At 40.3% G+C, this 25,178-nt stretch overlaps 2 protein-coding genes across 4 annotated transcripts; one reads left to right on the plus strand and one right to left on the minus strand.

Moving 5' to 3' along the window:
- Positions 1-531: 531 nt before the first annotated feature.
- LOC145226358 (uncharacterized) lies at positions 532-11,324 on the plus strand. 2 transcript variants are annotated; one of them, XM_080092283.1, is made up of 2 exons: positions 532-2,214; positions 9,987-11,324. In XM_080092283.1, the coding sequence occupies exons 1-2, from the start codon at positions 633-635 to the stop codon at positions 10,139-10,141; spliced, it is 1,737 nt and encodes a 578-aa protein (XP_079948409.1). In that variant the 5' UTR covers positions 532-632; the 3' UTR covers positions 10,142-11,324. The 2 variants fall into 2 exon arrangements, with proteins under 2 accessions (XP_079948409.1, XP_079948410.1); XM_080092284.1 differs by lacking the exon at positions 9,987-11,324 and adding an exon at positions 5,285-9,972.
- A 1,796-nt stretch (positions 11,325-13,120) lies between these two features.
- Positions 13,121-24,621, minus strand: LOC145233597 (tRNA-dihydrouridine(20) synthase [NAD(P)+]-like). Of its 2 annotated transcripts, none has more exons than XM_080098365.1 (12): positions 24,344-24,601; positions 24,077-24,122; positions 23,912-24,006; positions 23,791-23,834; positions 23,476-23,536; positions 23,298-23,411; positions 22,769-22,926; positions 22,449-22,617; positions 21,904-22,025; positions 21,248-21,485; positions 20,524-20,597; positions 13,121-14,501 (listed from the first exon to the last, which is right to left on the minus strand). In XM_080098365.1, exons 1-12 carry the CDS (start codon positions 24,464-24,466, stop codon positions 14,426-14,428), a joined length of 1,320 nt encoding a protein of 439 aa, XP_079954491.1. In that variant the 5' UTR covers positions 24,467-24,601; the 3' UTR covers positions 13,121-14,425. The 2 variants fall into 2 exon arrangements, with proteins under 2 accessions (XP_079954491.1, XP_079954482.1); XM_080098356.1 differs by lacking the exon at positions 13,121-14,501 and adding an exon at positions 19,723-20,179 and having other exon boundaries at positions 24,344-24,621.
- Positions 24,622-25,178: the final 557 nt, after the last annotated feature.

A 25,178-nucleotide genomic window follows, 5' to 3' on the forward strand; every position in this document is an offset into this window, starting at 1 on the left:
GTTGTGCTTAATAGCGCTGTGCTACTACCTGGCTCGTTGTTTCAAGGAAGTTTTATGACGTTTATTACGACGTCATAAACTAGGGAGATTTTTTTGTTAGTTATCCTATGGTTTTAGTTGTTATCAGGTATGTTTGTGGCGTATTAGGGTATTAGCATTCACAACGTGAGGGCGGCAGTCGATAACAGGTTTTAAGTTTCAAACCCCGGGAGATTTATGCCAGGACCTATCGTAGACTTACCTCAAAAGCTTAGACGCACTGAAAGCGCGATTTTATTATGAATTGAATAAATTGAAAAAAAGAAAATCTACACCTTATATTAACTATGTTCAGATGATGGAGGTTATAAGTAAAGAAAATGCAAGAAGTTTTAAAAAAACAGTTCAGTTTGAAAGAGATGTTCAGGAACATTTTGACGCATTTGACAAATATACAGGCTGTTACAGATATATATTTTTGCAACCAAAAATTTGTGTTCTCTGGTTGCGTGGTTGTACGGCCATGAACGACTATACCAAATCCTTTATTTAAACAATTGCTCTCTTCGCAGGTTACTTTGTACAGCAATCAAAATCAGTTAGCAAATTTACCAAAGAACATAGAAACTGTATCTGAAATATTTAACTGCGCAATGGATGGGAGCACTCAGCATTTGCGTGGCCTCAGCCCAGTCGACATGTACCCGCGAATGGGGGCACCTCCGCACAACCCTCATGCACAGCTCACTCAACAGAGATCCCTGCCTGTGATGGGACACCACTACGCACATCACACCCAAACTCAGCTACACCACACCAATAGCGTGGATGTGAACGGACATCTTCAACAGCCACCCCAGCAACAGTACAGCATGCCACCAAAGCCAAATAGCCAGCATTTATTCCAGCAGCACGGACTTCAGACTGTGTCACAGCTTGCTACAAAACCAGACATTGGTATGACCACCCCGAATCGACCCCCAAGCGGGGATTCACTCCTTGGGGCTCAACAGAACGCGATGGCCCCGCTATCGCACCATTTACACATGCAGCAGTCGCCCACCCTAGATCCAACGCAAGCAAGAACTGTGGAGGAGTTGGCTCACAACGAAAATTCGAACAATAACAACAGTAAAGTCGATGGCACCGCACCAAGCACTGATGGCAACAGCTCAAGCATTTCGGATGGCCCTTTGGACAACGTAGGTCTTGATCAGAGTCTGAATCTTGGATCCGCCAATGGGGACCCTGAGACACCACCTAGTGCTGATGAGGAGGGAAGCGACGGAATGTCAAACTCTGGTGTGAAGAAAGGAGGCGATGCTAATGGCATGGGACACAGGCGTCCTGAAAAGCCACCGTACTCGTATATTGCTTTGATCGTGATGGCCATTCAGAGTTCCCCAGCAAAGAAACTTACACTCAGCGAGATTTACAACTTCTTACAAACGCGCTTTGAGTTTTTTCGCGGCTCCTACCAAGGCTGGAAGAACTCAGTGCGTCACAATCTTTCACTCAACGAGTGTTTTATCAAACTGCCCAAGGGACTCGGTCGACCGGGAAAGGGACATTACTGGACCATTGACCCCGCAAGTGAGTTTATGTTCGAGGAGGGATCGTTCCGTCGGCGACCAAGAGGCTTTAGACGAAAATGCCAGGCCCTGAAACCGTACGGAATTTTCGGCCCACCGACAGGTCTTATCGGACCCCAGGGTTACGGTTCCCCACACGATATGTTTGGCCCGGGAGGAATGCCACCCGGCGCCATGGCCCCACCACCCCACCGTGGACACAATTTCATGAGTTTTGACCCACATTTCTTCAACGGAGCCGTCGCCGCGGTAACAGCCAATGGAATGGCGAGTCCAGCATCCACGTCCCCAACCATGCCCCCTAAAGACCCCTGTACACCGCAATCGCCCCAGCATCCCCACACCAACGGTCAGTTTGCGTCCAACGGGGTCGAAGCCCCGGCTGTCCCCAACAGTTCGGCACAAGTTTCTCCTGCCAGTATCTCCGGTCCGGCAAGCCATTATTCGCCCAGTTCAGCGATGTTTAGCTGGCCCGGCACGACGTCGCAATCTCACGGGACCTACATGCGCCAAAACCCGCCAGTAAGCAACGTGATGCCCGACGGTCATCGACACGCAATGATGAACGGGAACGCTGTGGCCGCCGTACAGAGAATGGACTACCACTCTTTCTATCCTACGCCGCGAGATCTATCATACGAAGGTAAACCACTTCACAATATATAATTAATCACTACATACCGACAAACGAAAATTACCTAGGTAACCATGAAAGTCACTGATATGTTGTACGGTAGGGCAAGTTTTTATCAACACATCAAAACGGTGACACAATGGGTAACAAGAGTTCACAGCACTAACTGATTAAAGTCACATCACAGCAAGCTATTATCTCCCAAAACCGCGTATGCTACACCATGAATCATCGCAATCCTTAAGGCCTCGCTATATGGAGGACCGGACCTTCGCCTAATTGTATCAAGGCCCTTGAAGATTTTTGATAAGCAACCTTTCCCGGGTAGTGAATCAGAAACTTAGGGGAGGACAGCGCATTAAAATTCTAGCAGCCTGCTTTGAATTAAGGGTTTTTGACGCCGATTCGAACGATATCTTGGGCGTGGGAAATTTCGAGTTTCACGCGAATTAGGAGATTGATTCGCTGATATCTTAGGACCGACGCTTGTGCATTAACAGCCTATATAAGGGTAACAAACTGAAATTTAGTTGAAAGTGATTTAGAGCTCGTTTTGATAACGTGGAGGCACCATTGTTTGGTGATGACAAATCGGTTATGTACAATTCTAAAGTTGTTTTAAGTTTGTTTGAATTAAGATTGTCTAAGCAGAAATAAACGCCGTGCTTATGTTAAGGTTTCCTCACTTTTAACATTAACTGCTATTTAAATGAGGGTTTCATTTTTTTAAAAAAAGGGCGGTCTTATCTGGAACTAACATACCGAACGATCACGAGGCATTCAGTCGTGCTAACGCCGCAAATTTTCCATCAAATTGTGGGTATCTGGGTATCCTCAACTCTAGGGCTGACACTGAACCGACGAAAGATTCCGTTATTCCCTGATAGCGGGACGGATTTTCGCGACCGAACAAACGGGGCTGGCCGTAACGCGTAGAGACCTTCGAGTTTTCGACTAGAAAGAAGCCGGTTTCTTATCTTTGAACGAATAGTGGACGAGTTTTCGTGATAAGGGAACGCTCGAGCGATTTCAGTAGCGGAATGTTAAGAAATTTAGGCACCAGCTCCCGTGATGAGAGAGTTATGGCGATTTAAGGCTTACTCACGCTTGTGAGTGAGTGTGCGTTATTGAAATTTTGTGGCATTGAACAGTCGTAGTAAAAACGTCAAATCGGAATCAAACTCCGTGTCTTTGTTTTGCACGCTTCCATCGTTTACGTACTTGGAAACAAACTTTAGGGTTTAGTTAAATTAAACAGAAAATGATTTAATTTGGCATTTCAAAATATACATTGGTATTTGCGTTGAACGACAGTCAAAATAACGCAAGTAGTTCGACATTTTGCCAAATTGTCAAAAAGAAAGGCAAATCGGTTTAATCGGTTTTCGTGTGGGCGTATAAGAAAGGGACACTGGAAAGTGGCGCCCCGAGCGGTAACATTGAAATTGACAGGAAGGGGGTGCGATGGCGTGTCGAATCGACATTACATGCACCTCTGCTTGCTGGCGCGCCGTCCATGACCACTGCAAGTCACGCAAATTAAAGGCTGTTCCGCGTGAAGTCGCTACAACGGCTGTTGGGCGTCGCAATGTCGTTTTGGTTTGTTTGTTTATGCAGCTCGACTGGGGAGTAAATTGTGGTTTCTACCAAGTAGAACACCAACCGTTTTATCTAGTATAGAAACGTGTATATTGTTCGTATTAACTATAAATGTGACTTGAGAAATACAGCATCAAGTCCTAAGGTTTACCTCATTCAGAACGCTTCAAAATATCTTTTTATTGGTGCCTGAAGCAATTTTTGTCATATGATTTGATTATCCCACTATCTAGATATGTTTCCTTGCAAGTTGTTACAATCCCGATACCCCATCCTTGCATAGCTCACTTTCTCCGTGGCTGTGTTTTCAATTAGCACGCAGCTTAACCACGAACGCGTGCAGCTTCCATTAAACTAACGAACTCGTTCGTGCCTTCTCCGTCGTCCTGACAACAGCGAAGGAGCCACACTGTAGCAAAGCAATTTTTAATTGTTCGTTTCGCATATTTTTGGCCACCTCTACCCCTTGAAAGATGCATGCACGAGATAACAGCGACGTGAGGACCTCAAAAACACGGCAGGGCGACAGGAGGTCTGAGAATATCTTTACCGCGAATTTTAATAACGATTCTCCCAGTAAAAGTCAGCGCTTTGAGCTCTGGGTTCGAGGTTAATGAGTTCATATACAAAATAAAATATAGTAAAATTTGTCATTTAAAATTAAAAACAATAAAGATTTTTCAATTCTTTGCTTAGCGCTAACAATATATCAAGACATGATGAGAAGTGGGAGCTAATATATGTCAAGATAGATTTGGCGAATCTAGACCATTGGCGAAACTCTACGACAAACGAATTAACTCATTGCGACAAAAAACATTTCGGCCAAAAATAACCCTTATTTAATTGTCCGTAAATATTGCGCCGGGAATGCATGGGAAACAAACAGGAGTTGCGAGGAAAAGATCCCTATCTCGTTGCCAAATCCTTGTGAGAAAGTTTAGGAGCAAGGAAAAGCGAATCTCGCGGGATTTCTATTCGGGGGCGATAATTAGCGAACAATAGCGTGCGATCTGCGTCGGAAAACAATAAAAATGTCGAAGTTTGTCACCTGCGATTGACCACCGGATATTTGTGTGTCGGCGCTGGGTGACGTCACTGCATTGTTCGGTCATAATCGCTCAGAGTCGGACACGTCATTACGCGGGGGCGTCCCCGGCGTTGTTTGTGAAATCGGGGAAGCCCGTTGATCGGAGTGATGGAGTTGTGAAAGCGTAACGGATTAGCGAGTAGGGATAATGAGGTCGGAGTTTAAACGACGTGGATAATAAGTCAGAATCGGATGACGCGTATTATATTGTCAAATCATTATAAAGCCATATAACTGCATTGCAACTTACACATGTGGGCGTAAAAGAGAAAAACAAGTTATTATCAGGTCAAAACAAGACTTAATGTCAAATAGCCGCAAGTGACCACTTACGCTTTGGGAAGAATTACATAAGCGCAAATGATGTAAAATTCCCTTCGCTGTCCACAGACCTGCAATTACTGGACATAGCCATGTGGAAAACAACACAAGCTTGTGAGTCACCATCCGTTAACTGCATTTTTTAACAGCACTTGCGAAACCGGGGTCGATTCTCTATCTAGTTCGCAGAAGAACAACGCGTTGGTATGATGTAGTACATTGTGTGTGGCCTGTGCTTCGACAGCTTTACAGTTGACGGGTGCTGTAATCCTTAACGCAAGCTGTCGCAAAGGCACTTGAATTGGGTTGTGCCAAGTCAAAGCGATACGACGATTGCGCGTCACTTAAGAATTGGCACGTGACAGCTCCGGGTTCAAAGGTCAAGTGCGTAGGATCGTGTTGGTGTGCGCTGTTACCTGGTGCTAGGAAAATTGCTATTAAAACTGACAACAGCAATAACACGACTTAGGCAATTATCTCGCTATGCCGGTAAACAGAAACAGCGGCTTTCATTAAAATGCGTCCGGATTTTCGGAAATTTGCTACCCAGGATGCGACGGTTTCTGCGGATTACTTGTACCGCTGTACACGGTTTAAAAATGATTTTTTTAGGAGAATTGCTAAGATTCACTTTAAACCATTGCCTATGTTTAAAATTCTCCCATTTTGTGAGCAAGGTCCCATAAAATTGTTTTGCTTTGTGACCAATTTTGCTATATTTTTACTAGCACTGTGACCAATAAGCATATTGATATTCACTCTAAAACAACAGCCAACGTTTCTCAATACCAACAAAATACCTCGGGGTTTCGGCGGCAAAGGCGGGACTCTCTAGCCGCAAAGAAACAAATCACTTTTGATGTAAGTTGCAGTCGACGGCGACCCTCAAGTAATCATTAACCCATCAAGCACAACTTGCGCTCCGCTTCTTGCGTCACGAACTCGCCTATGACGACATAGTCAACGGCGCCCTTATGTCAGAGACGATATTCAGGCGCCTAATTAGAGAGCCGAAATCGATTAACTTGAGCCATAATCGCCTCTTTTTCGGTAGTCCCACTTTACCTCGTTGTGTAGTGGAAAATTGCTCATGTTTCGCGACCAGCCTAGCTGTCTACACAAAGTGGATTTCGCCGCCATGATTGCTTTAAAATATTAAGTGAATTAGCAATTAAGAAAATGTCAATACTGGTTTTAAAAGCGAATAACTTCAAACTTTTTGGTTTTAAAATTTTCTATTGAAAAAATAAATATACCCAATCTAAAACCATAAGAGTTGCATAGGCCCGTCTTCCATACCACAAACATAAGATTGCATCAATTCCTGTTCCCTAAGATTTCATCATAACGAACTAACCAACATCCAAAGGCTTAAACCAACCGGAGAAAAGGACTGAGATTATACAACATTCCAAACTAAAAATATTTTAGTCAGCCCCTGTATTAGAACGACATGAATCAAATTTCCATTATTCCACGTCACAGTTAAGATACAGATTGACAACCGGTCTTATCTCGTACTGCAGCATCTTGTGAAAACAGGAAAGAATTGTAGACTGCCATGTAGATCGAACAACATGTTGCCCTATATGTGAATTCGATTGTGTATTTTTAAACCGTCGCTAAATAGAATTTGAATACCAGGTCGCTTGACTTGGCGCGCAGAAATAAGGGTACATCCGCCATTTTGGTTGTCTGTTCGAGTAGTGAAGGCGCTCAAATGTAGTTAAACATATAAAACGGTGTTTAATTTTACACCTAAGTCATGTTGTTCATAAGTGGTTGTCATTAAACGACTTGATCTTTAACGCTGTCTTACATGATATTTTGTCAACAAGAAATGGCAAATTATAGGACACGCTAGGCTCAAGGAGGTTTGACCAGTTTGTTAGAGCTCCCACAAACCAATTTACGCTGTTCTTTCGCTAATAAATCGTGCGTACTACAGCACCGATTAAGAAATGACGCAATATACGCTTGCCATTCTTAGACCCAAACGTCAACCCAGTCGAACAAGTATAAAAACTACGAAAGACAGACACACCGTGGCCTACAACAAGGGATAAGTGTAATAGAGCAACCTAATTGATTCGTAACACGTCGCCCATGCGGTGGTTCATCCCATGACAGGGAGGCAATTGTCCGACGGCGGTTAATTGTCGAGTTGCGCAACTTGAAACCTGGCAATCAAGAGCGGGCGTGCGCCGGCAAAGGCCCGTGATGACATTTATAGTGCTGGATCGCGTGTTGTTTGTAAACAAATCCGGTATTCAAGGAAACATGGCTAGATTCGAATTTGATCTCTGAATTGTCTTAGTGTAGAAGAGCGGGTTTTTAAGCGTTGTCTGTAATCAGCGGTAAATTTGTTTTTGATTCATGCAATGTGATTCAAAATACGAAAACATGTTTTATACCCTATTCAGTCCCAGTTTATGTACAGTTGTAATATTGTTTCGAGGACTACAAATTTTAATAAAAAAACAATAAAATTTAACGCATAAAAACTTAGTAGCCTCGCCTCCGCATGCGCCGGTTGTTCACAGCTGGGCACGTGCGGCCTTCCACATAAACACACAAGCAGCGGCCTTTGAATCCATCTCCCACCAGGCGTGTATATTTACTCGTTTGTGGCGCAGCCGACGATGTGAAGCAAGTTCTGGTCTTGTACTACGAGGTTGGATTCATATCTTCGGTTTTATTTTCCCTAAACAGGTTCTGACTGCCTTTTGCACCGCTGTCAGCCCTGGGGTGCGAATTTATTTCAGAGTGCTGACTTTCGCCTAAACAACATCGACGCTTTGTTTACGCCTGCCGCGGCAATCTCTTTCCCCTTCCCGCGTTTTGATCGATATTCAACCGTGGGCATCTTGTAGGACATCTCCGCCGCTAATTCCCCGTGTTCAATACTAGGTTTTGCTTGCTGATTTTGGCGTGGCGCCCAAAGCATGAACAATTTTCTGTTTTTGACATTCGAAAATTATTGATAAGACCGTACAACGTCACAAACGTAAACGACCAGGCGTTTTTTGTCTCCTAAACTTGGCCCATGGCGTAGTAGAATGACACAAGGATGTTGAAGTTTTATGCCAATCCATCACGTTATATTCTTCCCTCTTCCGATCCAAAATATGTCAGTATTGAATCCAAACTATACTTGACCGATATTTTAGAGAGTCACTCAAAAAGCTCACTACGCATCACATGTTAGACGGCGGCGACCGCGAAAATACGTCGTGATATTCGCGGAGAACGAGTTCTCGGTCTTTTGCCGTAATGTTTACGCGATCGCGACGACTGTACAAGATAGATGGACACGATTTCGGCGAAAAGTCACCAGCGCCAGCACCAAGACCCATCGGCTCTTAGTTTAGAAACTCGCTGCGAGGCGGGGTCCAATCGGAAACCGTGACTGAGGCGTTCCAAGCGGCCACGACGATACTTTCTCATTAATCCCATCATAGGCTTCAGTTTGTGATGTAAATTACTTTGGCTATGATGGGTTAAGAAATCGTGCTTCGGCAGTGTGTTGCGGCTAGAGAAGGTCGTGCTGGCAGATAGTGAATCACAAGAGGGTTTTAAGGCGGCGCCTAGTTTGTTGTACAATATTACACCCGACGCTTTTGGAGTAGGTGAAAGGCGTAGTGGTCCACAAGTGTGTAAAATCTGAAAAGCGTGGTTAGCTTACACGTTTTACGTCTTACCGAACCTCAAATTACTATATTTTGTTACTATGCTTAGCACACATGAAATCTAAACGCGTCCTGTTTATAAACCACATGTTTCCAACCAATTTGTTTTAAACAAAAAAAGTGCGTTTATGTTAAATGTTTTATGTACCATATGGACACCTTGCGACAAAATGGCGCTAACCAACCGACGTCGCGCCTTTCGTTTCCGGCAAAACCACTTTAAAATTCACGAAGTCAATGTCGGTTCTTCAATCATGCAACGACATGTCCAAAACAAGGTTAAGGGGCCCCATGATCGGTGGCTATGCCCGATGGAGTGAGGCCAAACAGTCGGGCCTGCGCACAAGTGCAAAAGCAGATTGAGATTTATTGGTAAAGAAAGACTTAATCCATGCACGAAGCAGGCAGCGCTTACTTCAGACGGGCATCGCTCTTAGGGCCATAAATCAAGCGATTAAGCTGCTGATGAAATTAAGGCGTACGATCGTGGAGAGCCTGGCGCACCAGAGGTTGTGAATTCCTGATGCTCATTAATCAAAGCGGCGCCGCCTGATAAGAAACTGGAAGCAGATCAGGGGGCTTGTAGGTTTTTTCGAGTAAAGGGCTTCAACGTTGTCAAGTAATAGTCGCGGTAATTGCCTCGAAACGTGCAGGTTGGCTTATCTCGCCACGAACCACATCAATACCTTGGTTCGACGGCGATGGGCGCTTATTTCTCCGCAAAAAAATCGTTTAAAACGCCAAGAAGTGTGTTGTTTTAGACTCTGTTGGTTACCGAAGCTCATTTTTGGAGCAATCCGTTTAAGTCTTTTCATAGTTAACTCGAGGCCATGCTTATTCAGCGTACAATAGCCGTCCTTGATTGATTTACATCAGTAGGATCATGGCACTTTGCAATTCAACTTTTTTAAAACGCCGACAAACATATACTGTACTATAAAACAATAGCAATATTTTAGCTGCAGACAAACAATATACATTGTTTTTAAATGACAATCATGCTATAAAAGTTGTTTACAAAAATAAAAAGAATTATAGTTTTCTTAACACTCTGTTAATACGCTCATTTTTTTGTATTGCAGCACCAACAATGAAATTCAAAACTGAGTGTGCGATGGACCCCTACACGACGAACGGAATGGATCGCAAAGCTCCCTACCCGTCAATGCCCACTGCTATCCCTGTACCGGCTGGATACTCCAACCATTACTACGATAATAAAACCTGCGCGATGTGAGATTCACGACGAACGCTAGGTGGTGCACGAGAGCAAACAAGCCAAGTCAGAAGCAGACCAGGAAAGGAGTTCACGCAGCCTACGACGAAAAATATTGTGCCTGGACTCAAATGACCCCCAATCAAGTTTACAAGGGTGTTCTTTCAAAAGTTTGGTGTCAAAACTGGAATGACAAATGCAACCTAGTTCTACTGCAATGGGAAAGCTTTTTCCAATGTGTGCTGTACATTAAAGCTGGATACAAGGTCACATATGGACGATTCGCCACAATGCAGTGTGCATATTAAACACCAGCGCAAATGGAGTTTATTTTTAGTCGACCCGAAGCCACAACAGCATTGTTCGCGGCCGTTGCTGCAAAAAAACTCGAGATTCAACATCAGTCAGGCTCAAGATCCGATGATCGCAGGGAGTTTTTCCGGCCAGCAATTAGCGACGGAGCAAGCGCGCGGCATATTTGCCCGGATTACGGTACCACCCTGGGACGACTTCAAGATAAGATTTTGGTTTTTGATGAACGATCACACACGCTCAGGCCCACATGTCTCAACGTGACCCGTTTCTCATTAACATCGGGCGGGAATTGATCGCGCTTAAATCAAGGCTTTATTGTTTCATGCAAGTCGCGTTAACGCACTTTTTGCACGTTGTGATAGGCTGTGTACGACCAAATCATGGCCACTACCTCCAAATTGAAACTTGACATCATTGTTTACTAAAGGTGGAGTAAAATTGAGCTTGCTTACCCAAGATATTATACAGCGCGCGAAATGCCGAATGTTCGATCGTGAGTGCAATTTTCACATTTTAACATCACAAAACTTCACATTGTTAAAGTTGTTTCCACAATTATGTGAAAAAGACGAATTTTCTTCGCTCCCCGAGAAATCAACGCGTATTTATCTTTGCACGGTGTTGTTGCTGGGAATGTTCGCATCGTTTTGAATTGCGTCTGTGGAAGGTTGCGCCAAACAAAACATTTTGCCACAATTTTGCCGCATGCCAGATACCGTAAGGTACCGAATCGAAAAAGCCGAGTCGGTTTGTTTCGTTAATAACGCGAAAACCTTTTTCGTCGGGTTTTATTTTATGAGTAATTATTCGTTTTACTGTTCTCGTTCTTATTATTTACGATATTTTTTCTTTGTGATATGTTTCGCGAATATAAAGCGTGTTTCTCAGATCTTTATTGCCTTTTTGTGTATTAGTACAAAGTACAGAATTGTTTGGGCTAATTCCGTAGCTGTCAAACACCAGTAACAACCAGATGCCATCATTCAAGTTTTCAATTTAAAACCTACCTTTTGGCGTATTCAGTTGTTTTCTTGAAGACAAAGAGGATAAACGCAAACAACTTAAGATAGTTTTGACATAGAAAGAGTTCAGTAACATCAGTTCTTTGATTTCAAAACAGCAATTTCACTGAGTACTGATTCTGTTCAATTTCAAAGTTCAAATTACTTGACAAGCAAGTGAACAACGAGCCAATGCCCTGAACTTAAAAATGAAGCGAAAACATCAGAAAAGAGCGATGTCCAAACGCGATAAAACAACGCAACCAGCGAACGGGACTGTCGAATCAAGTCGGGCGAAAATTTAATTGTCGAAAGTCGGAACGCACTGGCGCCACTCTGGCTCCGCGGGTCGTTATGAATAATACACACCACTCACCTTTGTCGAACGAAACTAATTAAGTCAGAGACGGTCGCAAATGAATTTTTGTCAACCTGAAAATTGTAAGGATATCAGGTCTCACAGCAAAGAGGTACGCCGATGCTGTATGGTATGAATTTTTAAAGCAAGCTGCTTCCTTTTTGCTTTTGACGTCGGTGCCGATTGTCAGAATGCGAATTGACGGTGGCCGGACGTTAAAGAGCCAAAGGACAAGTAAATATTATGCGATCTCTATGTCCTTGGCGGAGCGCCTGATGCAGAGAGGCAGTTTGCATTTCATTACCTCTGTACGCTAATTGTTTGAAATAGTATATGCCAAGGGAAAATGAAGGACACGAAGGGATTTGAGATTGTAATCAAACTTAAATGAAAAACAATACTTTTGCTGTCACTCTGTTTTAAGTTGATTATAATGAAATTAGAAACGCAATACGGTACTTCAGTGGAGGATAAAATAAGTTCATTTCCTTTGTAAGTTTTGGTAAAGTTAAAAGCACACATGTTCATTTTACAAATTATCCCACAAAAAAACACTTACAACCCTTTACAAAATATTTTTGGGTCAACGGTTACGCAGGTTATTACGCTTTTACATTATGGTAACGAAAAAATCCAATATTCAACATTCTCGCGCAATTTGAACTAATATTTGTTCTGTTTCGCATTTACAGATCCCGCGTTTAATTAAACCGTGGCTGAAGTAAAAAAAACATAATGCACTTGATCGATAATCTGAACTCGAAAGGAATGCTTAACTCCTACTTAATGCACTCATGAAGTTTCCAATAACATTTAGATGACGCCGCCGCAAGAGTCGCAGCATCAGGCCTTCTGCGAACGATCCAATCACGTGTTTTCAGTCAACAAGTGTCCAAATACCTGGCGAACCCGAGAGGTTACTTAAGGTCGCTATTGGTCTGATAGAAATAAGAATTTTTAACCGTGGTTGCCGCGATTTTGTAAATGTTGTGCATTTTTGCGGAATAATCCAGCTTTATCGCAAACAGACGGTGACGCGCTGTGCTAGTGTGTGACGAAATAAACAGCATTGTGACATCAGCGGCCAGGTGTGAATCAATGTCGGTCTGGGTACATTTGTCACGTGCCGGCGGTTTGAAAATGATATTAACGTCAAAGACAAAATTTGTTTTTGAATTCAATGGTTGTTGTTTTTTGAAATCTTTGCAAAAAACTCAACGAGCAGTTAAACAAAAAAATATCTTAAATGTTCAAAGTCACCTTTGTATCATTTTTGTAGTATACCCTCTAAAAACGTTCCACTGTCCAATAAAAACACAGTAAAAGTTTGCTTTGAGCTGAGAGTTTGGTGAAAAAAAGCGTCGCTACACAATTACATTAAAGCAACAGCTTCGCAACGTTGAAACGTTATGAAGTGCACAAACATGGAGGACACAATTGGTGGACCAAGGCTAAACGCGCTAGTGTGTCAGTTCCGTTGTATATCAGTTAAGGTTAAAATGTCCTGAAATTTGACATAAACTAAAAACGGCAACGTAAAATCCAAAACCAGATTTAAAAAGCTTAACATCTAAACGTCAGTTTTCCATGCTACCTTCAGCACAGGATTTTTATTTTGCTTGTTATTTAATTATATTTTTTTACTTTTGCTCTGATTACATTTTGCACGGGAAGAGTCGCAGACCTGTGGTGGCGGTCACAATTAGCGCTTGTTTACAAACATAACGCCGTATCGACACCTCGTCCGCCCCTCTTAGTGACCACGCGGATATTGGACGTCCAGCGATAAGATAAACCCTACAGGGCACATCCACGTTTACCCGAGTGCACAGGCATTGTCCCAGCGCCCGAGATAAGACCGGGAGAAGGGGATTAGGAACGAAAAAGACTCTAAACATCGGGTTCCCACAAGCGCACAGCTCCTGGCAATGTCCCCGGTTCTTATCTTTACATCGCCGTGTTGCACTGTCAGTTTGGCGGACTGAAGCCAATGCACACGTGGTCGATGCATTCGCGTCCGAAAATTTCGAGCAATTTTTTTAACGTGCGGAAATTAACGGGCTTCGGACTTTAAACAACCAACTGGTTGTTTTTAACAAACGGGCTTGATTCGGGCCTGACATCACATTCTGTGTCCGTTATTAAAAACAAAATAAAGTTACCCAGCTAACTTTTCTAACTTATATGTTTGTACATTGCGTATGTCTTCTTTATAATATTCAAACTTTCGGACTTTTAAAGAACAATTTGGGTTTGACCCGGGCATTGGGCTTGTACTTTCGGGTTCGAGTTCGAATTTTAGGCCCGCCAACAATTATGGTTTTATGAAACCAAATATAATTGACACAGCACCTAGCAGAGCATGAATATAGTTGGCTTTCAGGGTTATTTATAGCAATATTCTATTTTTACATAGCTTGTACGTATATTAGTTGCAAAATCCCGACACGGGGGGTCCGAAAGTCCATAATGGTAAGTGAATACTCGGGCAAATCTACGTGACGCGCTAACCCCTCCAACACCCAAGACCCAAAGACGACCTTCATGGTGGGCCGGACTTAAACTTAATTTCTCGCGTGCCGTGAGCGATTCTCACAATGTCAAGTCCTTGCCGGAGATTTTAGGCTTTGTTCAGGTAATAGATTTTTTTTCGTATGGCTTCATGTTCAGATCAGGTTTCAACGCATTTTGAAGGCAGGGCCTACGCCTGTAATGGTTTAAAGAACAAAGGTTTACCATGGTTCGAATAAAGCACCGTACTTTAATACCGTAAGATACCAAGCATAAAAAACTCAAAATTTTGGTAATGACGTAAGAGGACTCTTTGTTTTTACGTTTCTAAAATGGTTGTAGTTAAAATAATTAACGCCGATTTGAGATCAATAATATATTTTTTCTGTTCCAAGGATGGGTTTGGATCAATTGATTAAGGAATTCAAAAACGTCCCACTGTCAAAACGTTCATGCATAATAATGTCTCTTTTTTGTATTAAATAACATCAAATTAATCTTTAAAACGAATATGAGTGTACTGTTTTGACTGATATTAAAGTATATTAAGATGTTTGTTGTTTTATTACAACTTTGTGTTTTAATTTATGTCATAACACCGATTAAAGTGTCTCGTACGGGACGTCGAAACGTCGGCTTGTTATAATAAAAACTGTTAAAGAGCCACCGGTTTGTTAATATATTAAGATGTGTTGTAAATAAATTTTGGGAAATTATTGGTAGTGCCGTCAACCGTATATTCAGTCTTTATTCTGTGCACACACTAATGTCATCAAATATGAGTCATTGTTTTGCGACAGTTTTGCATTTCTCCCAATCAAGTGCCACGGAAACGCCCTATGTCATTGGCACAGCGAGTAGGAAGGCGTCTGGTTGTCAAAACTCAACTTTACACACATTTGTGTACGCACCAAGCACACGTACGCGTTCACACTCGGTCGCAAATCTCATAATCCCGCTGCAGAGCGACCCGCAGCAGGTCCAGAAAAGCTACGAGGTTTTTGCAGCATCAGCGGAATTCGCACCGCCGTTACGTTGCGGAAGCATTTCGCAGAAACCCGTCGGTGCTGAAACTTCCCCGGACGCTGCGAGATTAATGCCCAGCCATTGGGTCGCCCGATATAGACGAGCGGATCGTGGAAAAACCGCTAAATCTATTTAACCTGGCAACATAATGTCGGTAGGAGTGCAAAGCAACGGTATGGGCTTGGCCATCGCCGCGGTCGCAGTTTCACAGGGAGCCTTTTATTGGCGGGATGGGTTATCGTGGTCAAAATCGAACAGGGCCGTACCAAGCCGGTACCGAGCGCGTCGATTGCGTTTCCAGATAAGGCCGCCCGACCCATAACACATGGGCCGCATTTTTCGCTGATCATGGCACATCGCATTGACCGCAGATTAGACGACTCACATAAGCGAACCAGGCTGTCATCATTATCATCGTCATTAACGGCTTGTTCCATCAGAGGAGGACCTGCCTTGTGCATCCGCCCATCGAGCCGTGTACAACTTCCCAACAAGTCCAGAAACAGCGAGTTATTTGATGACAAAATGCGAAATTGACCCAGAGTCATCTACACGATTTATTTAATGGTAATTTGCCTATCATTTAAAACATGGGCGCACAACCTGCGACCCACAGCTAAAATGTGGACCATTACATAAAGGGTGCGGCTAGCGAAGACGTTTGGAATTTGAAAGTGTGTCGTGATAATTGTATGTGACCCACCAGTAACAATGGTTGCACACCCTTGTTTCGAAAATGTTTTTAGGAGACCCTAATTCGTTGGCAAAAGGGAAATTAGATTAAGACTTAAACATGATCAAGTGCAAGCGTTACAGTGCGCTATTAGAATGGAAATCAAACGTGACAAGTGCACATCTTAAACTTATTTCGTGAAAAGAAACCAATCCACAAAGCGCTTTCAATGAATGTATTTTTTAAAGACAACATACCAAAAAAATATCAAACAGACACACAAAATAATAAAACTTGAAAACCATATGCGAAAAAAAAATGAAGTGCATTGTGTCAAAATTATGAACCGGATATAACAACAAATATGAGTAAATCCAAAATCTAACCCAACATTGATTTATTGCTACGAGTAACGGATGTTTTGCTACCATGAAGAATGCCAAGTGACAGAACAGGGTGCATGATATATGACCAATTCAGCACTCAACTTATTTTTTAAACCTTTACAAAAGTGATTCTCAAACTTTTTTTGCTTGCGGTACACTGGTCGGCTAAATTTGCCAAACGACACACTCTGTAGCTCATAAAAAAGTTATTGAAAGAAATCAAATTGCAACGTAAACATGTTGGGCAAAACTGCCTATGGGGTGCATGATATTTGATCAGTTCAGTACACAAATTGTTCTATAAAGCTTATCAACAGTGGTTCTCAAACTTTTTATGCTTGCAGCAAACCCACAAACCAAACCTTCTTAGCGACGCACTCTGTATGTTGAACAACACAAAAAGTTATTTAAAGAAAATCAACGTTAATGTGAATCAACGTTAAACTGTCTTCAGTAACGAATAACGAAACAAAGTTCCAGCTTTGTCATCTCGCCTACTATAGCACTAAAATATTGAAAGTCCTCTGTACTTTACTTTATATTATTTTGCGACACAATCACTGCATTTTATGGTCAGCATGAATTTATGCACAAGGGAATAACATATTTCGTTAACATGTTCGAGGATTAAAACAAAAGCGAATTGCCCTTAAAAACGTTTCTGTTACAACAAATAAAAAGAAAGCAGACCAAATCAGTCTGTTCATGTTTCAATTAAGTCTGATATTAGGCATGAAGATGAACAATTGGCATATTTCTCGTACATTTACATTCTTAGAAACATTGTAGTAGGTTAATGGATTTTCACAACAACAATAACGTGCCAAATTTAGTTATGTATCATTATTTGGGGTTTGTAGCAATAATTTAAAAACTAATTTTTAAGCAAACAATACAGTTTACAAACTCCTTGCTAATTGTATTTTGGGATTTCTTGCATCATAGTTGTATATTACATTTAGGGCATTGTTGTAATTTTCAAAAAATCGACTACTTCCGACTAAGTTAATATGTTTTAAACAAAATAACATTTGCTTACAGGGGCGAATGTAACCCGTAAAAACACGAAATAACTGGTTATCTAATTTTATTGGCCTGTAACGTAATTCAGATATTTCGTTGGATAGTCCTTTGCCAATGTCTTGTACCTAAAGAATTTGCAATAAACGATTTACGGGATCAATCAAATATTGGCAACCAACTCTCATCCCAGAACAAGGTGTTTCTCATCAACCCCAATCGCATCATCAGTAAAAAATAGCGAAATTATTCATAGCAAACTCGGCCTGATGTGGCTCATCTCAACGTTAGATGAACATCAGTGCACTAAGACGCCAATGTCTTGTGATAAAGCTTAGTCCAAAGGTGACCACGGGCGCATTTTGCAGAAAACATATGCTTGCTAATGGGTGGACCTGGCGGCTGTGGACGTAAAATTAAAATCACGACCGATTTGAAAACAACTCTGGCTAGCGCCACATAAATGTTGAAACATAACAGAGCAACGTCAAGATTTGGTGTTGAGTCTTTAGTTTTCAATTGCTTTCGGACACGAATATAAGAATTTAATCGTAATCTTAAAACACACGAAAAATCATATGCCTGAAAAGTCGAAAGATCACCATTAATGTCTCCAGCAAAGTTATGTAGTTCATATATATAATACAAATCTATTTTGACAAATTCTTGAACGGAAAAACTACTAAACTAAAGGCTGAATAAAATCGAAATCGACTAAAATGTAGAAACCCAACAATGTGTCAACTAACAGTATGCAACAGCTTTTTCATGTAAGGATTACAATCTGCTATATGTCACGTCACTACTTCCCACAATAAGTTACAGAGAGTTATTTACAAGCAATATACTTCAGTTTTGTTTGCCTACTAAACTACTTCACCACATTTATTTTTAATTTATTTTTTAAGGCTCAAATTAATATAAAATACACAAACAGTCCCGGAGAAGTGTATTGGGAGCAGGGCGTCGATTTGTTCGTCTCCCAGTAAGCTATCTAGGATCAGATATTTCGCAGCTTGGCGCGCGCTATAAATAATTTTGCGATTAGCGGCGATGCCCTCATCCATTTTTAATGCGCGCGGAAAAGTGTTGATTCGTTATCCGAGTGATTTGAAGCAATGAAGGCCCCGCAAGTTTTGATTGACTGCTCGGCTTTTTTCCATCGCAGTATCATGCATACTTTACAAGTTTGTTATGTGTTTTTGGACGCATCGTATCTAAGCTGAGGACTCCGTTGAAAGATGCATAACGGTACATTCGGCAGTAATTTTAAATTGTGAGTTTTTTGTGTCACCACTAGAGGCGCCGTGTTTTACAAAAAAAGCAAGGTGGCGGACATAAAATATGACGTCACTAATGCGCGCAACCACAACTCAAATTCAAAGCCGAACAAACTTTCCATAGAATGCACCGAATTCGTCAAAATCAAAAAAGATATGTTTGAAATAATGTTTAGTTCGCAATTGCAACACGTTGCTGTAACGTTACCATTGTCTTAGCAACGTTTAACAAATGTTTCGTCAAGTTTAACCATTTATTACAACACATTCACACTGTCTACAACAATGACCCAACATTCACTGGCAGACAGTAGTGCGTTTAACGTCATAAACAAAGCACTAACCAAAACAGTTTGCAGTTTTAAGAAACATTTGCCACAGTTTTTAATTGTTCCCAATTTCCTTCAGATTTGACAATATTTCGTACAATACCGTTACAAACTAACCAAAATATGCACAGTGGTCGCCACCCTGCTTTAAAAACCCAAAGCGCCTATGGTTTCCACCCACACTTTGAAACAGAAGACCAACCATAAAAATGAATGTTAAACTGCATTTGTTTGTTGCAGACAAATTGACTCAAAGTTGTTTTGTTTGGTTTCATTGCTGCTTCGTATCAGAGGAAATACAAAAACTAATTACACAGACATTGTACCTTTTTTACCTTTCCGTTTTAAAATGTAAAAAATAAGCTATTGTCTGTTTATTAGCCCGAGAGAGTAGATGGCCTCAAAGTTCCTTCTATAAAATATTAAACTGCGAAGGTCTCATTTTGATTTTTGTTCACAACGGAGGTTAATTTCAACTTGCGCTTGAACTTTATGAAAGAGACCATTGACTAAATTTGCTCCATAGCGCCACCAACCAGTGTTTCAAGATATGGTACGTTCGCCAGACAGTGGTCAAGCAAATATAACCAAATTGCACTTTCCGTGTTACCAAAAGATTGCATTAAAGAGTTTCGTCCAACCAATTCAATCTAGCTGATTTTTTCGTATCTTTAATTCCATGTTGTAATAAACAGTCATGACGTAAAAGTGTAACAGAGGTATTGTATTGCAAGGACATCATCAATCAGCAATATAAAATCAATAAAACCTTGACGCTGTGTATCTCGTATGTCCATTTTCGTTCGGAAACTTTTTAAAAGCGCCGTTCCTTTATTGAAAAAAAAAACTAAACAACAAACCTTAAAAGTTTAAATTTTCGATCGTCCAAGCTTAAGTAAAAACCATGTCAAAGAGAATAAACAGTTCCGTCAGTCAATTGATCAAGCACATCAACTTATCCCGCCACCTACACGATCCACGACAGGTTTAACCGAGCTAGTGTCGTCGTATGAAGGTACCCTATTGGTCGGTACGATCACGTGTCAGTGGATGGGTCATTACCGTTGGTTAAATCGTTTTTAACCCGTCCATCGTCAACGCCTATATTCCGCAGGCACACGACTGCCGCCGCTTGTTCCGCAAGTCGTTTGTTACGTTCCCTGTGTACAAGTTCGGTTGTTACGTAACCATTGTCATTGTTTGTGGGTTAATTTGTAATGTAGTGTTAGATGCATGATTTGGGGTTACGTAGGTTAGTATTTTAAAAGTATTTGTTAGTTTAAGGCTGTTGGAGTTTTGTTATGAATTTATGACATGCTGTGAAGTCGATTTGTTTTGCAGAAGTTTAAGCATCACCACGGACAATAACAGGTGCATTACTAAATTAGGAATCATTGCAAAAAATATTTGAAAGCAACAGCAAAACATAAAAAACAAAAAAGGTTTAAAAAATGCTACTTAACGCTAATAACCATATAAATGTTACCAATATGTAACAACTTACCAATATGTCGATCTATACATCTTTCCGCCACATGTAAGCACAGAATTGAACCTTCTATCCGAATCACGACAAACCTGCAACAAGAACACCAAGTGGATTACATGCGCCATTGCTTAAACAAGCAGCAAATAAATGACTTTTTTAGATTACGTGTGTTTTTTTAACCCCCACCTTCATTTTCCGGAGGCTGATATTTAATTGAAAATTTTAGATATGAATCGGCTTTAAACAAAGTAAATTCAATCATACAAGGTATTGACATCCATCAAAAAGGGATAGATGAACGACGTTTTTTGTGGTCAGTACCGTTAGTCGCAAACTTAATCACAAACAGGTTTGCAATGTGTTTTCTTGTTTTACGTCAAAATAGTTCTGGTCTTAAACATGGAACAACTATAAGTTTGGAGCGTATGGCTTTGATTGAATCCAGCCAGACGTGTATCACACCTAAATTATCAACAACCAACGATGGGGTAAATGTAAATGCTTTTCTACCGGATTTGAAATTGCTTAACATACATCAAGATACGTATAGTCAATAAGAAAATTTGACAAGAAACCCCAAGTAGTCCTCTATTCTCGGTGTCCTTCACAAATTTAACCATGAATTTCTGTCAAATACTATTCACACAAACAGTTTTCGGGGGGTTCAAATCTATTCAACCTAAAAAGGTCTCAACCAAAATTTTGTTCCCAACATTTTGAACGAATAGCGTTTACTCACAGTTTCATACACAGGCTCCTTTTCTTCTTTTCCGCGGCACCACTCCAATAAAATCGTTTTAGGACTTTTTCCATTCTTCATTCTGTAGTCACAACGTTTCAAAACAAAGTCCATTGTGATTATGTCATCGTTTTTGAACTTCTTTAAAGCAGGCTCGTCGTTGATGACGTCAGAGCCAGTGGGAAGTCCCCGTTTTAGACGTGAGCTTTGCAGGTACTCCGTCATATTCCAAGCAGCACTAAGATATATTGTATAGATGAGTTGAGTTTATTTTGCTTGGTGAAAGACAACATAGCGACACAATTGAATTGAAACAATCATCAGGCTGGAAATAGCTGCGTAACGAACCTTGATTAATCGCAAAATCGTGGAAGTGTTCTCAAGAGAGTGAGTTTGGCGCACTGTCAGTAAAAGCACGACAGGGTAGAAAACGCTGGTGGGACCAGTACAGGGTGGCCTAGAAACTTACCACCCGTGATAGCGAAAGAAAGAAACACAAAAATAGAATTCTTCTTTAAAAGTTACTATATGAAAGAAATATCAACTGGCTTTTTATGGTTATTAATTAAGCCAATTCTGTCATGATTTTTGGACTTACAAACTAAAAAGGTAGACAATTTTTTTGGTTGTACCAGCTTGTGTTTTTTTTTACTTACCAAATTTGCTCAAGTGAGAGTGCTGATCTAACTGCTTGACCTACAGGAGTTTCTTGCTTTTCCTTCATCATTTCGAGAATACAAAACTTGCAGTTGATATAGTGGTTGTCATATCTAACCGCCTGCAATTGAACATTACTGAGTGCAAGTGCAACAAAAAAGTCATGTCATTCACAAGTTACATGCAATAATCCAGAAAAAACACTTTCAGAAATTGCAAAGCTTTTTGGTATTTAAGAAACAGAACACAAATAGATTGGTATAAACATTTCAAAATATTTGCGAGACCAGCATTTTGTGAAATTAAAATGCTGGCACTTTTGTGATATGTGACCACAATGTTATACAAAGTTGGGTAGCCACTTGTTATTTAAAACTGACATTAAATGAGCCAGCTGATAAAAAATATGATAAGCAGAGCAAACAGATAGTTCTATTAAAAGGCCACCATTACCTATACTTCCAACTCTGTAGAAAGTCTTTTATTTAACTGATGCATTGTAACACTTATAGTAATGTTAACCAACACATAACAATGTACATACTATTTTGAGGTAGTCCTTAATAACTTGTTCCATTGGGAGCAACCCTTCCTTGCGAAAAACAGAACAATTCAGTTGTGCACTCCTTGCTATCATTACAGATGATGCACCAGTTGCACTTCGAAACTTTTCAATGTCACTATATGACTGGATACAATCTTCTGAGCCACCACTTGAAATGAAAAAAATAACACTTTTTTTCAGGTCATTTATACACACAACCAGTATACTTTTTTCAATACGGTGTTAAAAAATACAAAAGAGAGATTATGAAATTTAACATAGTGAAAAAATTTAGAACATACATCTTTTTTACATCTTACTTTGCTATTACAGGTATTGACACAGCTTCTGTGATTGCTCTTATTTCATCAACTCTCACTGTGTGCCTAGGACGCTCTTCTTTACGCCTCCCATGGACTGCAAGGGCTACAACTCCTGTGCTTTCAATCATTTGCACTAGTTTTATTGTGTCTTTCAGCTGAAAATATAGAAATTGAACAAAAAGATCCTGTAGAAATGTAATGGCCCAAACAAACACAAAACAGCATACTTTATGTTTAAGTCTTTAACAAATACTCATGTCATCACTGTTTATATCAATGACATAAACAAACACAATGGTACCATAATTAGAAAGATATTTGAAAAAGCTTTGCAATTAAACTACCATGGCAGCAGCTGCAACACAAAACGACAGCGTGTTTACTAAATGTTACACTTTTACTTTTTCGAGTAACAGTTTGATGTTGTACATATGTTCTACACCTTTTTATTGGCTTTATTGCAATTGTGTCACTGTAACAACTTTCTCTGTGCCATTGTTGTATTTTTTGCAATTAAACATCTTACCTCTGGCAGAACTCTGATTTTACATGTGACGGGTATGCTAAGGCCTTTCACCAAAGTTGTCAAAATATCTTTAATGTTTTCCGGATTAGTCAGCAATGCAGCACCCATTCCACCCTAAAGAGAAACATTAGTAGCAATGTGGACAGGTGTAAAATTGCTTTGCATCAATCTGACAAACCTTTGTGGAATATTCTTTAGGGCAGCCCATGTTAACATCGATTCCGGCAACATCTTGTTCTCTGCATAAAATACAAATTTGAACAAACAATGGAATGACTGTGAAAAGTAGGTGTGGTTCAAGCACCAAATGAGAAAACATAGTGGCTTTTGATGCTTGGAGAACAAAAAGCTAATACTGAGTGTTAGTGCAAACATTTGAGGGAAATAAGGGCGATTGAACTTGTATGATTTCTAAAAACAACTCAGAACATGTTTAGCAAAGGACTTTTTAATTACCAAAAAAAAAGTAGCTTTGAAAGCATTGGAAACTTACACAAGCTTGGCTGCTTTTAAGGCTCTTTCGGCATTTGCAGTCCCCTAAAAACAAATACATCTATGTTTAAAAGAATTGAAAAAGGTGTTTTTTTTGTATTTGAGAACTTTTGTATTCATACCAGCTGAAGAACAACTTTTGATTTTTCCACTGCACAAGTTCTAAACATTGGTCGACTGTCATGATCCAATGTAAAGTCAATTGTGTCTAAAGCATCTACAAGAAAAATATAATTTTGTTTTTTGCTACATAATACAACTCAAAAAAATTTTCAGCCCATACTTACTATTTATTGTTCTTTTGCATTGAATAAATCGATGGTCGATAATTTCCTAAAAAGTATTTGCTTTGTTATAGAAGTAAAATAACAATCAAATGAGATAACTGAGAAACAAAGTGCATAGCCACAGCTACTAAGTGGCATTTTTGTAATTTAAGTCATAATTCAAGGTTTATTTTTTGATGTTATTTACACAATGAAAGAGATGTCACCAATTCTTATTATAAAAGCATTACAAAAAGCATATAATGTAACTAACTACGCCAATCATACCTCGCTATATATAATATCAGCACCGTATTGTAGAGCTAGAAGTCGTGTTGGTAATCTGCCAATTCTGACCATTGGCGCTAAAATATTTTTGTTTCTGTACGATAGTTTTTCATTGGAATTCATGGCATTGACGGTATTCCTACTTTAAGTAAAAACACACTAAATTCCTTTTTGGAAGGTAATTCAAAAAATAGCTTTCTGTATTTTTCATTTAAAGAGCAAACACACAAACTGAAGTCTCACATGCATTGATGTCATGAACTGGAAGGGAAATCACCTTTTTTAAGTAAATTAACAGCGCCTGTGGAGGACATTATATTCAGTAGAAATCATAACGTATTATTGAATTTGAACTTAGTTGGTATTGTTTAATAACTGAAATCATGGCAACACATATCATTAGAACAATTACTAAACGGAAAATAGCCGAACAACCTTGAAAATAGCATAGGGCACAATCCGACGAATCATAAAACCACAACACGATTCAGTGTAATAATTTCCCGGTTAGCAAATATTACTGTTAAACTAAACAGTTTTTAATGTCTGTTAACTTCTTTAACCTAAATGTGCAGTAAGTGGTTTATTTAGCGATGTTGATTGCGACATCTGGAATGGTCTATGGCAGTGGAAAAAATCCATCAGTGGTGTTAAGCAAATTGCTGGGGTAATGTAAATACAGTGGCTTTTTAGTCACAGTCTTTTGTTTGAGCCCATTAAAACTAAGAAAAGCTCTTTAATATCTTCACAACAGAGAGACAGTCGCAATTGAAAACGATTGTTTTTTTTAGAAAAACTGGAACTAAGTTTACATTTTCAACCGTGTAACGCGTCC

Source organism: Phallusia mammillata, chromosome 1, assembly GCF_965637545.1.
Source record: "Phallusia mammillata chromosome 1, kaPhaMamm4.hap1.1, whole genome shotgun sequence".
Lineage (NCBI taxonomy): Eukaryota > Metazoa > Chordata > Ascidiacea > Phlebobranchia > Ascidiidae > Phallusia > Phallusia mammillata.

What these genes read in the sequence shown, in the direction of transcription:
- LOC145226358 (XM_080092283.1), top strand. Translation starts at nt 633, where the DNA reads ATGGATGGGAGCACTCAGCATTTGCGTGGCCTCAGCCCAGTCGACATG. An exon ending in GCGAGATCTATCATACGAAG is followed by an intron (nt 2,215 to 9,986) that starts GTAAACCACTTC and finishes TTTGTATTGCAG; the next exon opens with CACCAACAATGAAATTCAAA.
- LOC145233597 (XM_080098356.1), bottom strand. Translation starts at nt 24,466, where the DNA reads ATGAATTCCAATGAAAAACTATCGTACAGAAACAAAAATATTTTAGCG. An exon ending in CTGATATTATATATAGCGAG is followed by an intron (nt 24,123 to 24,343) that starts GTATGATTGGCG and finishes AATACTTTTTAG; the next exon opens with GAAATTATCGACCATCGATT. An exon ending in AAATCAGAGTTCTGCCAGAG is followed by an intron (nt 22,927 to 23,297) that starts GTAAGATGTTTA and finishes CTATATTTTCAG; the next exon opens with CTGAAAGACACAATAAAACT.